Source organism: Odontesthes bonariensis, chromosome 4 (genome assembly GCF_027942865.1).
Source record: "Odontesthes bonariensis isolate fOdoBon6 chromosome 4, fOdoBon6.hap1, whole genome shotgun sequence".
NCBI classification, from domain to species: Eukaryota; Metazoa; Chordata; class Actinopteri; order Atheriniformes; family Atherinopsidae; genus Odontesthes; species Odontesthes bonariensis.
This window is the reverse complement of record NC_134509.1, coordinates 25,706,260-25,723,850: the sequence shown is the minus strand read 5'-3', so window position 1 is coordinate 25,723,850 and position 17,591 is coordinate 25,706,260. Positions and strand designations below refer to the sequence as shown.

General features: G+C 40.1%; 1 protein-coding gene across 1 annotated transcript in view; it reads left to right on the top strand.

Annotated features, from left to right (window-relative positions):
• Positions 1–121: 121 nt before the first annotated feature.
• ccdc85al (coiled-coil domain containing 85A, like) overlaps positions 122–17,591 on the top strand; it is a 29,673-nt gene continuing 12,203 nt past the window's right edge. The window contains exons 1-2 of the mRNA XM_075464500.1: positions 122–814; positions 2,092–3,190. Of these exons, the coding sequence (XP_075320615.1) occupies positions 569–814; positions 2,092–3,190 (1,345 nt within the window). The 5' untranslated portion in view covers positions 122–568. The remainder of the gene's footprint in view (positions 815–2,091; positions 3,191–17,591) is intronic.

Genomic DNA, 17,591 nt, shown 5'->3' with positions numbered 1-17,591 from the left:
CTGAGAGCGCTGAACTATATTTTTGGCAGCCTGTTCGGAGTGAAGCTGAGCTTTAGGTGGCGCTGCAACCGAGCTGTATTTTTGGTCAGGGGCAAACCCCTGGAGGGAGAGAGCTAGAGAAAGGTAGAGAGGAGCTTTTTCCTCCCGGTTTGTTTCTGCTTCGTACAGCGGACACTCACATCTCTTGCATCCTACAAGCGGAAGGCGTGTTTCCACTAAAGCTTTTCTAATTTTTGACCACATTCCGGATTGAATTTGGACACTGGATAAAGGACGCAACTCACACTGCACAGTGGCTGCATGGAGTCCATCTCGGCTGTGAGGATGATGCAGTGATAAAGAACACATCTTCTTCTCGGCTTTATCGCACCCAGCCGGCATCGTCAGCTGTTGCTCTTGGAGAGAGTGGAAGAGTGTGGAGCAACAAAAAGGCCAAACTATGCCCCTTGATCTCCAATCGGTAATCATTTTCCACCCCTAAGTCGACCGGGGAGCGGATGCGAGCAGGGGTTGTGAACGAACCTCAAAGTATTTTCTACCTTTTGTCGGTGCCGGAGGAGCTGTGCCAATGGAGAAGGCGACTCAGCCGCCCCAGCCCCATCTCCAGCTGTCGATAGCGAAAACTGAAAGTCCAGCCGAGGACATCTCCGGTCTGACCGATGAGGAACTGTTCAAGTGGACGAAGGAGGACCTGGTACGCCGGCTGAGGCGGTCTGAGGCCGACAAGATGAGCGTGATTCTGGACCATGGGAATCTCATCCGAGAGGTCAATCGCAGCCTCCAGCTGCACTTAAACGAGATCAGGGGGCTGAAGGTGAGGGGGCGCGCATTGGTAAAGGATGAGATCATAGGTTTGGAGCGCACCTGAGAACGCGCAAAGCAGAAGGGGTATGCTGCTTAGAAAGCCCCGCTGCAACCACAGTTTGAAATATCACTGAAGTTCATTGTGGGATTGTGTAGGCCTTCGTTAGATTGTGATGTGTGCATGCACTTGTAAATGCACAACCTGGGGCAGGGTTAGTGTTAAATTTCAACTTTAGTATGTGTGTGGGGGAAATAAGGCTTTTGAGATTAACAACAGTGGTGATGTTTGTGCATGTGAGCAAAATCAATTACAAATCGTGCCTTTTCCACTCACTGAAGACAGTGCTAGTCTAAGTGAGCTTCATGGGCCAGAAATGTATCCTCCAATGCAGAAGAAGAAAAATCCTTTTGTGAATCTCACCCTCTATTCATGGTGCTCAAATCTGGCGTCCAGATCTCTCTCTGTCTGCACACACCTCACATTCTTAGAATATTCCTCCTCAAAAATCTACAGCATGTTGAAATACAATTAGCCTGTAGGAAAATGTGGCATTTGCTTTGAAGCTGTATTCAGCCTATTGCACTTTCACTAACCTTTTCCAACAGCCTTTTTTAATAAGAGTAATACAGCATACTGTCAACAGTGTTTACAGTTAAAGTTGAGACCCTGCCTGAGGTAGCCACAGCAGCACATTGGGATCATTTGCCTCTCTCTGAGACCTTGTCACCTCCACCCATTAAAGCGGCCTAATTACACAGGAAAGAGCTGGAGGGTTTGACAGGGAAAGGGAGCATGAGGATAGGCCAGAGTTAAAATGTTACAGAATGAATTAGGGATGTCTTTTGGAGGTGAAAAAGGGGTGCTTAATGTTGCTTTGTGAAAAATGTTAAGGGGATATCATCTCTGTTCTCCAATATTGCCGAATGTCTGTCATGGCTTCTCCAACATGGATGAAGGATACTAATCTACATTATGTATTTCCCATTGAATACAGTGACTCTGCTGTTTTATGGGAAAGACAGAGAGGATTAGGCTTTCATTTCATTATGAGTGCAAGCAGCATTTGAGTGATATCTGAAAGAGAAGTGAAATAGATTCAAATTGGAAAATGGCTGGAGCAATTTATTTGGTATCATCCCAATAAAAAAATTATTTTGTTTCGTAATGATTCAAAAGCAAATCTGTCTTTTTTGAGCACTGTCTTGTTATATTAGATTTAATAGAGCCTAATGCCCAGTTTATCTCATTGTTTTTTTTCTCTTTTACCTTTCCTCCCTCCTTCTCAGGACATCAATCAGAAGCTGCAAGAGGACAATCGTGAACTGCGGGACTTGTGCTGCTTCTTAGATGATGACCGTCAAAAAGGAAAACGTGTATCCAGGGAATGGCAGCGTCTTGGACGTTACAGTGCCAGCATCATGCGCAAAGAGGTGACCCTCTACCTTCAGAAGCTTAAGGAGCTGGAGCTTAGACAAGAAGAGGTGATTCGGGAGAACCTGGAGCTGAAGGAGCTCTGCCTGCTACTGGATGAAGAGAAGGGGATGGTGGGTGGAGGGGGTAGCGTGGGGGGAAGTGGAGGTGGAGGGGGTATAGGGATGGGAGGATGCCGTAACTCCATAGACAGCCAGAATAGTTTGTTGCTGGTACCAGGGCAGAGTTTGCTTATGAGAGATGTGGGGGACGGGAGCAGCACCTCGAGCGCAGGCAGTGCTGACAGCTCCGATCACCCTCACCATAAGCAAGCACACCTTGCTTCAGGAGTGGGGGGTGTTGGCAGTGGTGGGGAAAAAGGGAGCCCTGAACTTGTCCACAAACCCAGATGTAGCAGCATCAGTGGAATAGCAGGAGGAAGTGGAGGAGACAGGGACGTGTCCAGTCCTGAGCAACCAGCTGGGCGCCACCGAAGCACAAGCCTGGAGTACCCTTACACGCTGCCCCAGCTCTGCCGCCCCCGCTGTGGCTCCATATCTGTTCCTGACCACAGCCGAGTTATGCGGGGTCTGAGCCCAGAAAAATATGGAAGAAACATAGGCCGGCGTAGTCCAGAACAGCACCCCAAGCACCACAGCTCTGATCTCCTCTTGGGCCAGAGGCAGCACTTCCTGAGCCAGGGTGGCAGCGGGGAGCTCTATCAGAGGCACCAGAGAAGCAGCATTAGTGGGACAGGCTGTGGGAGCCCTGAATCCCGGCATGCACATTTGGGAACCAGTGAGCACCATGAAAAGGTCTGCGTGGTCCAGGGTAGCAGCCCCGAAACTCATAGGCATCAGTACAGTATGAGCCCTGACCACGTGAAGTTTGGCAGCCCTGTGAGAGACGGGCAGAGGAGGCCAGCTGGAGATGATCTGTCACCACATCATCGGAGCATCTATAATGGCGTGAATGGTAGGTGTGTGTTTGTATTTATGACTGTGCTTTTCTGTGATTGCTTGTGTTGTCATCTCATCAAGTCATTTGATCTTTTATTGAAAAAAAAAAAAGAACTAAAATGGTCAAACCTAACCCTGGGCATAAAGCCTTAAAAGCAGACTGTCTTTAAAAACTAACATTTTTGAGGGTTTGGCATTGCAGTATTTGATTTGAAAGCATTTATTGGATTTAGAAGATATACTTGATACTCCTCCTCATTCTGACTGTTGCGAAATGTATAGCCTTATTGATTTTTTTAACTTCTCAAGAGGAATGTGGGTTGACTCAAGAGATGAGAGAGAAAATATAAGTTTTAGGAATATCTTTTTCAAGTTGAAGAGATTCAGCACTAATGATCCAGATTCTCAGATTTGTGGGATAATATTGCAGTGCTGCCAGCACAAGGACGCACACACTTATTAGACAGTGATTTACCCCAAATCTTTGTTCTAGTCATGTCCATCTCCAGGATATCTATGGGAGTTATGGATGTCAGAGAGGAGGTGGAAAAATCAAAGAACCAACTTGGCTGCTGTTTAAATACCCAGCAGTGGCTGATAATGATTTTTGGAGTCATGGGGAAAAAGTGCTGAGTGGCACAGAGCTCTCAGATGCTAAAGGACAAATTCCTCAAGGTGAAATATCTACCTGACTTTGCAATATGAAGCTGAAATTACAATGGAAATATAAACATTCTGCACATAGCAGAGTCAACCCAGCAGTTGTGTGATTAGGGAACTTCATGTAACTTTAAAGGGCAATTCCTCATATCTTATACATTAAGTTCTTCATGTGAAAAATGTTTTGTTTCAACTAGAAATACTCTAGAGTGGCACCTGAGTAGAGCATACAAGAGGAAGGGCATGCTGCTAAAAAGTGTGCTGTGGCACTGGCAGTGTTTTTTGGTTACATATGTTGAGGATGGTGGATGAGGTTCATACATGTCTACGATAATGACGATAAACACAACTGTTTGTGTAGATGACAGCACTTTATACATGTAAAGAGGCCATTTGCAGTTTGACTTGCAGCCCCTTCAGAAAATTCCAGGGCTGTAGTGCATGTGTGAAAAGGGCCATAGAGATATTTTGCACTTATGTATGAAAATGTAATATTTTGGGGCCTTAAGTATCATGGAAACTAAAGGTTTGTCCTTGTTGAATGACATATGAAAGTCACACATCTCTGAGGTCGTGTCTGAGGTACTTTTCGTTGTAACTTTCCAGCATGGATGATTTGACAGTCAGACCCATTATTATGCTGTTATTGACCAGCAGTGTGAAGGGGAAAAAATTGACACAATCTAGCTCTCGTTCTTTTATAATTTTTCTTGTTTACAACCCAGTGAAGCACCTTCAAAATCCCCCATGAAGAGATTCTATCAACTTTAAGAAACTAAAACATTAAATGGCTCGAGATTTTTTTAAAGTACTACAGTCACTGCACCTCAAAAATGATAGTTTAGTTGTAAAGATGCTCTCTTTTGCCATTTTATAATCTTTATGGATTGCATCGGATTATGATAAACAACAACCACAACTTTGATTCTTTTTTTTTTTTTTTTTATTCAAGAAAGCACAAAGTAAGATACAATATCTTGAATTGTTTTGTTTTCTTTTTAACTAAATAGAAAAACAACACCCATATACTGCTGTAAAGGAAAAGGGGAAGAAAAAAAAAAAATTCATAAGCATAAATAGCAAAGTTAAATAAATGAACAATGCCATAAATTAAATAAATAGATAAAAGAAAATAACATTAATAATGATAGTAGTTATGCTAGTAAGAATTAAAGTGTCCATAATGTAATGACAAAATTAAGAAGAGAATAAATAAACAAACACTAATAATAATGAAAATAAAAATAATGACAGACAAAGGGGGCATTGTATATCCATGTACATGTCAATAATTAGGCAAGGTCAAATAAATATCTATCTCAGGGCTTCATAGGCTTATGGAAGGAGATTTTTAAAGTATTCAATTAGAGGTTTCCACATTTTGTAAAATTGTTTTGTTGAGCCTCTCGAAAAGCATTTAATTTTCGCTAATTTAAAAAAAAACATTAATTCAGTGAGCCAGACAGACACTTTGGGTGGATCAGGGGATTTCCAATGTAAAACTAAATTTCTACGGGCTATCAAAGAAGCAAAGGCAAACACATTCATCTTATCAATGGGTAGCTTGTGCTCATCAACCAACACTCCAAAGATGGCCATATCTGCTGACGGTTTGACTTTGGTGTAACACCAAACACAACTTTGATTCTGCTTCGATTTTAGCTCCCTATGCACCCTGAGGCTATAAGAGGGCTCAATCTTGATGTAAACCGAAACCCATATGATGTTGGCAAAAGCCACACCAAATTAATGCCTCACAAATCCTTAACTGCAAAATGTTGTGAGTGCATGGGGCACTCTCTGGCCCTTGGGCTTGGTTGCCTGCCAACTATGGCATAACTGTTGTGATCTTAGCTCTGAGTGAAAAGCCTGCACCAAATAGCCTTTAACCAGGGCCATAAAAACTTCATTAAGTCTGAGTGTGTGCTGCTATGGAGTCACGTTAGGATATCATGTCTTGGTATCTGTCAGAATGGCTGCTTTTCATATCGTGAACATGTCCCCACAGGGGTCTCCAGGACTCCACTGACCTGTCAAGGGTTTTAACATCAAATGTCACGACATGATATTACGAGTGAGATCAAAACATTGAATCATCATGCAGCCAGAGGTTAAAGATTTACAATTTGGTAGCGCAGATAATAACTTGACCGCTTCTGAATTCGACTCAAGAATACCATCCACCTGTTGCTAATGAACTTATATACACAAAAATTACATAAACTAACTACAGAACTACAGAAGCAATAAAGAAAATGAAGGTTAAGAAAGTTTTATGAACAGAGTTGTTTGTCAGGTAGGTCAAACGATGCACAAATCAGAGATTTGTGTTCATGTCCATGTGTGCCATCCAGTGACCTAACATTGCAGCCTTGTCCATTTTAGGAAGAAGAGGGTATTAAATTCCTGTGGCGATGTAGTACACTCCACCCGCCTGGATTATCCTCTAAGCCCTTTGCCAGTATTATTTCATTTTTTATATACTTTCATGAGTGAGAGTGTGTGCGTGTGTTTGGTTGTGTGCTTAAGTGTCCCATCCATGAATATTGTATGAGCTTATTTTTTTGACAATGAATGTTTTATGTTAACCTGCCACTCAGCAGTGCTGATGCTCAGGCCATTTAAATTCCTGACAAAAATCCAAAAGGAAAGCAAAACAACATTTTGACCTCTCCAGCTTTTTTAATGCAATCTGCTGTAGCATCTTTTGGGAGGCTTATCGCACACATTCTGTCATTATTTTGCAGGCGGGATTAATAAATTACCCCAAAATGACTGAGGCCTGCCTAGTTTTGCTTTGTAAAAACGTGGAAGTGAATGTAAATATTCCAGTGGATGAAAACAAGATTGCTTAAGTCTGTTTCCTCATTTTAACAATGACCAAGACTATGACAATTGTAACGTAAAAACCAATGACTTTGTCAATGCCAAAGCACTGACTTCTATTTCATAAATGATGTGATCCAAATCTGTACACAAATGTAATAGATATTTTTTACCTATGCTATGCATCACGTCTTAGTAGTTTTTCAAAACTTTGCATACAGGCAAACCAGCATCGCTGAAAACACAATTCACTAAGGAATGTATTTAAAAACATGTACAGTGACTTCTTCTAGATTTATCAGTCTACCTAATTTTTCAGTCTTTCTAAGTGATGCATATATTGTGGCGCCTTAAGTTCAGTGTTGACTAAAATAAAAAAAGATCTGTCTTTCCAAATGATAAAATCCCCATAATCAGCCATAGACTAGTGGTTTTCTGACCCAGGCTGGAGGGTTGAATTTTTGCAAAGCATAAAAGACCCCTGCTTTGAGTGTCTTTTTCAAGAAAGGCAAGACACCTAATCTTGTTTTCCGCTTTAGCAATCATAAATTCTGAGTATTAGCTTAAGCTGCACAGATGATCGTAAGGAGAAAAAATAGGTCGCATGGGAAAAGACAGACGCACTGTGTGAAAAGGAACTTTTGCCCTTGTGATGCCAGTGATGAGCATTCAAACAAACTGAGTGTTCACTTCAAATAGCAGATAACTGCTTCTCCGAAGCAATGTTTGTGGATGTGGTGCTTTAAATAGATACATGATGTGATGCTAAACCAAAACTAAATCTTCCATGCAAAACATTGTCACCAGGTATTGACTGTTTCAGATAAAGGAGCAGTATTGTTTTATGTAACTGTTATAAAGTAATGCCACAGTTAGCTCCATCAAGAAGTATGAAAAATGCATGATCAGTTTTTTTTTTTTTTTACTTTGTTCTAGTGCTGTGTTTAATTCATGTCATAAGTTATAAAAGTAGAAGTTAGGATTTCTGGATTCCAATTTCCAAGTATTTATCAATCAAATGTGAGGACATTAACACGGCTGAACACAAGATACCCTACTTATGTGCTGGGAGTGTGATCATTATATCAGCAAAGCTAAATTTGACAAATGTTATAAGAGGTTGTCACATTTTATATATTTAAATAGTACAGTTAAAAATCATATTCCAGCACCCAACATACTATTGGTTTTCCATATTTTAGATGGCCTGTGTTATATATGAATATAGCCTAAAGTTTAATTCCATAATTGCTGACATATTCAGTGACATCAGTGAAGCCTCTTGGTGAAGCTGAGAGAAATTATCTCAGCTTGAGTTTCCCATTCAGAGCTATGAAATGTAGACATTTTTAAGAAAAAGGACAACATTTTTTTCTTGTTCCAAGCTGTATATAAGTCCTATAATAGGGATATTTTTAAGTCTAGTCCATTTTATTGGACACTAGTATTAGAGACAGTGTATAGATGTAAAAAGTTTGAGCTTTATTTTTGATATCTGTCACTTTTAAAAAGAACTAACCCTTGTTATGCTGCATATAATGTTATGCTTTTATAGGCTATGTATTAAGCTGCATTTGTTAGAATATAAACTTACAGGCATTGACAGCGACATTTAAAGTGTTATATATAATAAAGAACCAACTTCCACAGATTTAGGGAAAACATAATGAAATATTTTTCTCAACTGAACCTTTTATGTCAGTACCCCACAAAAACCCAACAAATGTAACATTACATATTTATTCATCCCTTGAGGATGGGCTGCCCTATCAAGTTATGAACGCTGATCCATAATTGTGGCACACATGTACTGGGGAAGAAAAATCAAAATCAAACGATTATAAATTTGTTTTGTATCTAGCCGGATTATCCATACAGAATTATTTCACATTTATGTTATTTCTTTATCTATTTTTTTTTATTTTTATCCCAAAGGAATTTACAAAGTTCGAGAACATCACTACCCACTACGAAACATGAAATTTCTAATTGAATTAGCAAAGAATATTCCCCTGTCTCATTGCATCTGTATCTTTGTGAGTGCAGCATCAGTTTGGACTCCAGCTCCTTTGGCTGTTGTTTTGAAGTGCTGTGGCCTGTCAGGGCAGCAGGAAATTATCATTGAAGCTGTGGCCTCAGATTATGCTCTCCCTCATCTGTGTCACTGAGAAAGTCTGGCTATCTCTTTCTTTTTCTCTCTTTCTGTCTTCCTTTTTCCTTTCATCCTAATTGACTGCCACTGTGAACAACCAGCTGTCGGACAGAGAGAGAACTGTGATTACAAAGCCCTCTTTTGGATGAGGCTGGAGGATGTGCTTCTTTGCCAGGCTGAGCTGAGGAAAGAAGGTTGAGGAAGCATTTGGTCGGATTACCGGCTGTTTTCTTCCCCTCCATCTCTCACTCTTTCTGTCTTCCTCTTTGTAACACATCTTCTTTTTTTTTCTCTGACTCCACTCTGTCCTCTCCTTCCATACTTGCCAAGGCAATGAATGGAAAGTATCCCTTGACAAACTGTGAAGTCTTACACCCTAAGCAGCACGAAACTCAAATGTTTGTCACAGCTGCTTGGCATTAGAGGATTTAGAGAGCATTAGGCCGATGCTCAGTACTATAGCCTTGCTATCATTCCAGCTTTACCTCTTATTATTTGACAAACTTACTAAAGTACCATGATGCAGTGTAGACTGATATGTTTTGGCACACAGTCCCATGTCTTTATTACCCAAGACCCTATTTTTCTCAAATAAGGATAATATTTTCTCCTACCGATGTGTTTTATCATATAAAATTATCATATAAAACAGCAGAGGAAAGATAGCTTTTTAAACATTCTAGTGATACTTTGAGTGTGAGGCCATGAGAGACGTGTTATTCTCGAGGTTGATGTCTTCATTGCAATCTTTCAAAGAGAAAAAAATTCCACATTTAAATATTATCATGGCATTTGAATTTAAAATCACAGCTGAGGCCAATTATCCCAAACACACTTGCCCATACACCATCAGAGCTGTCATTAACCAAGGAGTGCATGATTAAGCATTTTGTTTATCTACCTCTGGTGAATATCACTGTCATTTTTAATCATGCCGCTGACTGCTTCCTCTTTCAAAGGTGGCTATGACTGATTTCGCTTAATTTTGACGTACTTCATGAACAATCAACAAGTTGTCCAACTGAAATGGTCATATAGGTTTTTTGTTTATATCCCTCAATATGGCTCATAATGACACCCTGTAAAGTACAACCCCTACAAGCAGGGGAGTGGAAATAGGACTCGCGCATTTTCACCAGATGTCATTCTTCAATCTTGTTTAATTAGGCAAAAAGCTCTCATAAGGTGAAAGTGGTGGTTTGATGGATGATTTCAACCATGGGTCTTTGTGTGAGGTGAGATTGAGACCAACATACTTTCTATCCATAACAATACTTGGTTGGATTAGAAAAAAGTCATGGCTAGGTCTTAAAAAATCTCAATTTTACACATGAGTTTCAACTTCTCAGATGCAATTTTACTGGTTACCTTGGTTACATGAAAACACATCACATTGCAATTAAACATTATCTCTTTCTAGTTGGCTTGAAAATAACATCACTTTGTTAGGATTAGAAATTAAAACTATTAGGTTAGAGTTATAAAACATTCATGGTTAAATATTTCCCCCATCAGTACCTCCAAAGTTTGAGTTATGAAGGAGGCTGCTTGGCATGTACTACCATTGCCCCAGCTGAAACCCCAGGGGTATGTGACAAATGTTCCACAGTAGCCCCAGTCATGCAGTAGACACGCAAACCCAGTGGATTGGAGAACAGCCTTTGTGCTCTTACGACATGCCAGCAGGGAACAGACCACTGAGTTGAGAGGAAATTAGCTTGCTAGGCCAGGTAATTAGCTGAAAGTTGAGTGGCTGCCATGCATGAGGGCAGGACTGGTCCTGAGGGGATCTCAGTCAGCCCTACTGTCACCAGCAGAAACCACATTCAGCTATGTTGCATTTGCTTCAGCTGTAGGTGATGCCATGCAGAGAGTCGGCAGTCTGAGGGTATCAGGTGATACGGTGGAAGTGAATTAGGGACCTAAGCTGGAACAAATTAACTGATTCCATCATGTACAGTTTTCAGGCTGCAGAATTGATGTTTGGCAGATTTGGGTTGACTTTTTTGACAAAGAAGAAATTATGTTGATGGCCCTCATTACAAAAAAAAACTTACCCAGACTTAATTAGTAATTTGATCGCAGTGTCCTCCAAAGGTATATATATCTTCCTCAAAACTCTAAAGTTTTACAGTGCAGTACATTTTAGTAAGATGCAGTGAATGCAAAAACGCCAGTTCTGAAGGAAACAATGCAAATCAATCAGCTTTGAATTGTATCTTACCTTTTTGCAAACAACGTGCTGCTCAATGTGAGAAGCCACGAGGAGATTTAGCACCTCCAAGTCTGAGGTCATAGTTAGCGCTGTCGCCTCACAACAAGAGTGCTCCACAAAGAATCCTAGTTGGGGGCTTTCTGTGTGGAATTTGCATGTCCTTCCTGTGTATGCATGAGTTGCATGCATGTTAGGTTGATTGGTGACCCTAAATTGTTCCTAGGAATGAGTGTGAGTGTGCATGGTTGTCTCATCTCTGTGTCGCCCTGTGATGGACTGGCGACCTGTCCACGGTGTGCCCATCCTTGCGCAAAGATTGATAAGGATAGGCTCCAGCCCCTGCAACCCTAAATTGGATTAAGCAAGTATAGAAAATGGATGGATGAAAGTCTGGAGTCATGGTCCTCAATCAAAAAAGACTGAACTGTCCATTCCAGGTTGGCAGTCGCTGACTTGAGTGGAGGAGTTTAGCAATCTGGAGATATGCAGAGATATCAGTCTATCGTGGTGAAGAGAGCTGAGCTGAAAGGCAAACTGTTCAGGTAAACTATGTTCCAACCCTCACCCATGGTTATGAGCTGTGGGCAACTTGACCAAAAGAATGAGATCGCAAATACAAGTAGGGAGAATCAGCTTCCTCTGAAGGGTGGCTTGTTTTACCCTTACGGGTAGGGTGAGGAGCTCAGTCAACTGGAGGGGGTTCAGAGTAGAGTCGCTGCTTCTCCATATCTGGCTAGGAGGCCTCCTAGATGCCTCTCAGGGTAGGTCTCTTTGACATGTGTGTGGGGAGGCCTCGGGGCATATCCAAGACTCTCTGGAGCGATTATATTTCTTGGCTGGCTTGGGAATGCCTTAGTGTCCTCCCAAAATATAGGAGGTGGCTGTGGAGGGGGAGGTCAGAGGATCTTTGCTTAGACTGCTGCCCTATTGACCAGGTCAATAGGTGGTAAAAAATGAAAGGATGGATCGACAATGCAAGTTGACATAAAGTTCAGAGTTAGAGACATATGATATTTGATTTCTTAAAATAGCCACCACTGACTTTGATCACAGCTCTGTAATTTTTGCCCATTCTAAAAGTAAGTTTTTCAAGGTACCTGGCTGTGATCTCTCCTTCTGCAGTCTGAACACATTCACAGAGGAGTTGTGCATTTTTAGGTTTCATGGTTTTAAACCTTTGGTCAAAATGTCCTTGGGCATGATACTGAACTCAGCATGGCCTCTCAGAGTTTTTCTCACTTTTACATTGCTTTGGGCAAAAGCATCTAATAAATAAATGGAATGCAATGTAACTCTAACTCTTTCTTTGTCTTTTCTTCATGTTTTGGGGTCACAAGAGTGGTTTCTTTTTAAAAAAAACTGGCACACATGACATGCCTGTGCCCTGGAGCTGTCTCTTGACTGTCAGTTTGACGTGTCATTAATATGAGCCGTCACTTGGGCAACAGTTACGCATCGGTCATGCAAGCTTGTCACGTAGACAGAAACATATCCACTACAAGGTGGTTATAGTGGGCCTCCCGATGTAGGGCATGTAAGGGTGGCCCAGTGAATTGCTGCCAAATAAATGCGTTCTGAATTGCTCTGGACAATTTGAGGTTTTTGACAGTAGATTTATAGGTTTACCCTTCTTGTCTCAAAACTAGACGTAAATCTTTAGTGGCCTCAAAGTTCAATTTGATTGCATTTTATATGTTGATAGAAATCCTCATTTGATCTATCTAACATGCGTATTGATGTATGTCAGTGTTTTGCAACCTCAAATGATTTTTTTCTTTTTTATTGATAAATACAACTTGTCAGATCAGTCTGATTTTCCTATTTAAGCTGCATCTTTTTAGCAGTTGTGTCTGAGTAACCCACCTCGTTTCTGTTCATATTATATAAATCACTTTAATTTCTCACTCTTTTTTGACACTGAGTGAACATAGCATACCATAGTAACAATGTGACTTTATCATTCCACTGAAGCCAAACAAATCATCAGTTCACAATTGTATATTATTATTTTGTATTGTCTGCAAATTTTTGATTGACAGATGTCTTGATGCAGAATTGTCCATGTTAGTATTGTTGTGCATTTTTAGAATGAAGACATTTCCACACCTCTACTCAAAACTATAACAGGTTAACTATAACTGGTTTCTTAGGAAAGTTATTTCTATTGTTTAATTTCTCTGAAGGAATGCTATAAAAAAATTACATGAAAGTAATACTTTTTAAATTATTTCTGATTGTTTTAAATCAAAGCCCCTGCAGTTTGGCGGGATATGAGAGCAGTTTTGCCTCTTGACCTGTATGAAGCTGTAAAATCTATTTTTGAATTAAAACAATAACTATTCAAAAAACACCAGAAAAGCCAACAATTGAAGTTGCTTTTCTGAACTGTAATTCTTTTTTTTGGAGCAGGTTTTATGTGTCTTAGCATGACACTATACAGTATATGTCTTCTTCAAAACAGCGGGCATGTGTTTAGATAATGTTAAAGGATAAGACCGGTTTTTTGACATTGGGCCCTTGATTTCACATTATAACATGATGTTCTACTCACCCCTGCTTGTTGTTGGTAATTTGGAGCTGTTCCGAAGATATTCGCGAGGCGTCTGGCTGCTCTCTTGAGATATTCGGCCATGAAACGGTTTCCTATGGGCAAGTTTATACAGGCACAAACTATGCTGTTTATAATTTATTAATTACTGTGCACTAGCACTGATAACGTGGAGGTGCGTCGCTTACTTAAAAAAATCCGGGTTACTGTAATTTTGAATTTTTGTCGTAAAGTGGGTGTTACTGACGTCCTCGTCGTGCTACTACCACAGACAGCCCACAGACCTGCTGCCTATTTATTCATTCGGCTAAAATTCAAAATTAGTAACCCGGATTTTTTTAAGTAAGCGACGCACCTCCACGTTATCAGTGCTAGTGTACAGTAATTAATAAATTATAAACAGCATAGTTTGTGCCTGTATAAACTTGCCCATAGGAAACCGTTTCATGGCCGAATATCTCAAGAGAGCAGCCAGACGCCTCTCGAATATCTTCGGAACAGCTCCAAATGACCAACAACAAGCAGGGGTGAGTAGAACATCATGTTATAATGTGAAATCAAGGGCCCAATGTCAAAAAACCGGTCTTATCCTTTAACACTGAACTATATTAAGGCTGTTACTAAAGCTCCAGACTGCATTCAGTTAAGTAATTTGCACATTTTCATGAATTTAATATTTCACCTGTAAAAGAAAAAAACACGCTCATCTAGCTTGTTTGCCTGTGCCTGTCAGTTTTGTGTTTAATCACTGGTCAAGTACCAGGCTTTTTTGCTGCTGCTTTTATGTGATGGCTTTTACAGCTTAACCATCAACTGAGAGAATAGAAAGTGAGATAACCCATCAGGAATATAACATGTCAAATGGCTGTATTTATCCATTTCCTAGAGCATGAATTCATCTTCTGCCTTTGTTGTGCATTATGAGCATTTGATGTAATGGTTTTCCTGATGAGAATGACAGCAACGTATGTGTGCAGCTCCCATTACTGCAAATAGACTGGCTCATCCTACCAACATGAGATGATTGGCATTATATTTGTGTCATTATCTCTTACTAGGTCTCTTTCAGCTTATGGTTTGTGAGATTTCCTTTTGTATAGTGGAATCTATTTCATAAGCACCAACTTCTCCAGTCTGGCTGGCTCATTTTCTTTACAGTTACAGAAAAGGGAACATTTAATGACGTCTTTCAACCAGCTTTCGGGCAGGTTTAGCTGCAGGTAAGACATGTCATTAGGAGTATTCTTGACTCGTCTTGAACTGCAGCAGATGGTCTTTTTTTAAATTGGAATGCTTTTTAATGATGAATTCAGGATTATTTCTCAAGTAGAATCAACACACAGTTGATATTTCTCATTAATTTGGCAATGCAGTCTCTTTGTCCTGTATAAAAAAGAACAAATTTTCACCACTTATATATGAGAAAAGCTATGTGAGATGTTTGTAGTATTCAAAAATAAAATGTAAGATTTTCTTTCACAAAGATGTTGGGTTAGAGAATATAAACTCATTTACATTGCGAGCTGCGTGTGTATTCTGTGTTTCATTGCATTGTTCTGTAGGCTGCTTGCACATTTCTCATATTTGATACAATGTTTTGCATTATTTCAAACTGAATCCACTGGGATTTTAATATGGCAGAAGCACAAAATGGTTAGTAGTTTTCAGTCAGTTGAGGAGAGACGAAACCCTTTTAAAAAAACAAGTTCCAGTCCCAGGATATTGGTGATCAAGGTCCACAGGCTTGTGAGAGTTACACAGAAAGATGTTATCAAATGTGGACCCTTGGTGACAGATGAAACTGCAATTTGTGAGATGGCTGAAAGTTTAACATCCATCACTGCTGGCGAAACTTCAGATTGTGTCTTGTCATCTCCATCCTTCTGTTTGCATGCAAGAGCTACAATCCTCTACACACTAGTGTATGCCCACTCTGTTATATTATTCATCAGCACTGAGGACTGATGGGTTGTGACATGTTAAAATGGGACAACAGCAGTTTATCTTGCAAGTGTCTCCTTAAATATTTAATTGGCCTTTGAGAATCATAGTAAATTGCGTATTGCAGTGATGTGGAACTTCACCACAAAACAAAAGCAACAAAGAAAAATTTCTGGGATGATGCTATATCAGACATGTTTATAGACCCTTCTGGCAATATTATGTCTTTTTTCTAATCATGATCTCTTCTGGTTCAATCTGAGTCTCACAGATGTTTTGGTGAGACTACAGTGAAACTCAAGAGTTAACTGAGACATCTCTGCATGTGGTTGGAAGAGGCTACCTGAGTCTGCACTATATTTGATGTATATGTGTTTGTCTTTGACGCTGCAATTCCAAAACCAGAGGAATTGCATACAAACACAAACGTACTCTGTCCTTATTGCCTTGATTAGGCTGCAGGCAGGCAATTATTTAATTCTATTCTGCTGAGTTACATGCTTCCTTCTATCCATTGTCTAAGCTGTACAGTGAGCCACTGCAAAAACAGAGGCTTCGAGTTGCTACACCTTAATGAGACACTTCCCATTAAAAACAGAAGTATGGTAGGTTTTGCTCTCTTATTTATGTATTGTTACACTCTACAAAATGTGATATGCATGTGACAGTTCAAATAAAATCTGCAAAATGCTATAGCACTGTAGCTATAGTATTATTGATGGAATTTAGATGTCAAATATGCAGATGCTAGGTGTTTCACTTTCAGTCTTTAGTCTTCATGACAAGCTAAAATAATTGCTTCCTGGATTCAATCCCGGGTTGATTTTCTTATCAAATATTCAAGTGAAATGGGGAACCATTCATAAGTTATATCTTCCCCTTTGTTACCTCTGCCTTTGTGATTCCTACAGCTTAGCTCTTGCCTTGAAAGAGGAATGTTATCATTGCCATTTGTTTATTTGTTAGTTTGCAGGATGACAAAAAAAAACACCAAGCTAAATTTCATGGAACATGGTGGGGACATGGTTCACGGACAAAGGAAGAATAAGTAAAAGTTTAGTTTGGATCTCCATCACGTTTTCTGAGAGGTTGTGTTTTTTTGCCAATTATATTTGGAGGATAACTCAAAAATCAATACAGTTTTTCTCTATTGCTTAAACACATTTCACGATACTGCCCTCACTTTTCACAAAACTCTAAACACAAAACACTTTTCTAAAGCTACGTACACACAACCTCACAGTCTCTTTTCAAAACCAACCCATCACACCAAAACAGTTGCTCATATGCTCAAAACCAACCCATCACACCAAAACAGTTGCTCATATGCTCAAAACCAACCCATCACACCAAAACAGTTGCTCATATGCTCAAAAGCAAACTTTGACACCACAATACCGCTCAAGGCCTGCAAAAATGTAAACACTACTGAGCATCATTAACCACATTACCAAAAATATTGAAAACACAATTTTCAGAGTGTGAGACTGTTCTTTTTACAGTTTCACAACTGCCAGGATGCATTTGAGCAACCCTTATTTATTCTCAAATATGTATTGGGCATTTACTATAGATTTGTGCATTTCATAGGAATAATGAATAATGCAGAAAATGCAGTAATAGCACAACTCAATGCAGAAATGAGTACTGTAAACTCCATGGAGGATCCATTACACACAATAGATACAGTGCAGTAACAATTGAAAACACAATGTTCAGGGTGCGATTTCTTTTATTACAGTACGTTGTACATAACGTAAATTGACACTGAAATCATTGGGCGGCATCACGTCGTCGGGCTGGGTCGGGGCACAGGACCTCATCAACGTCACAGGCAATATTGTCCATAGCCAAACAACGTGGGAAGAATGCCCTGGCATGCCGCACCCAGCCTTGGAACGCCTCCACAGCCACATCATCACAGGCCAGGTCCATAGCCCTGAGAAGGTTCTCTCTGGTGTAAGGTTGGCGGTCATAGACCTTCCACCGCCATGAGGAGAAGAACTCTTCTATTGGGTTTAGGAATGGAGAGTAGGGTGGCAGACACACATTAATAAATTGCTGGTTGATGTTAA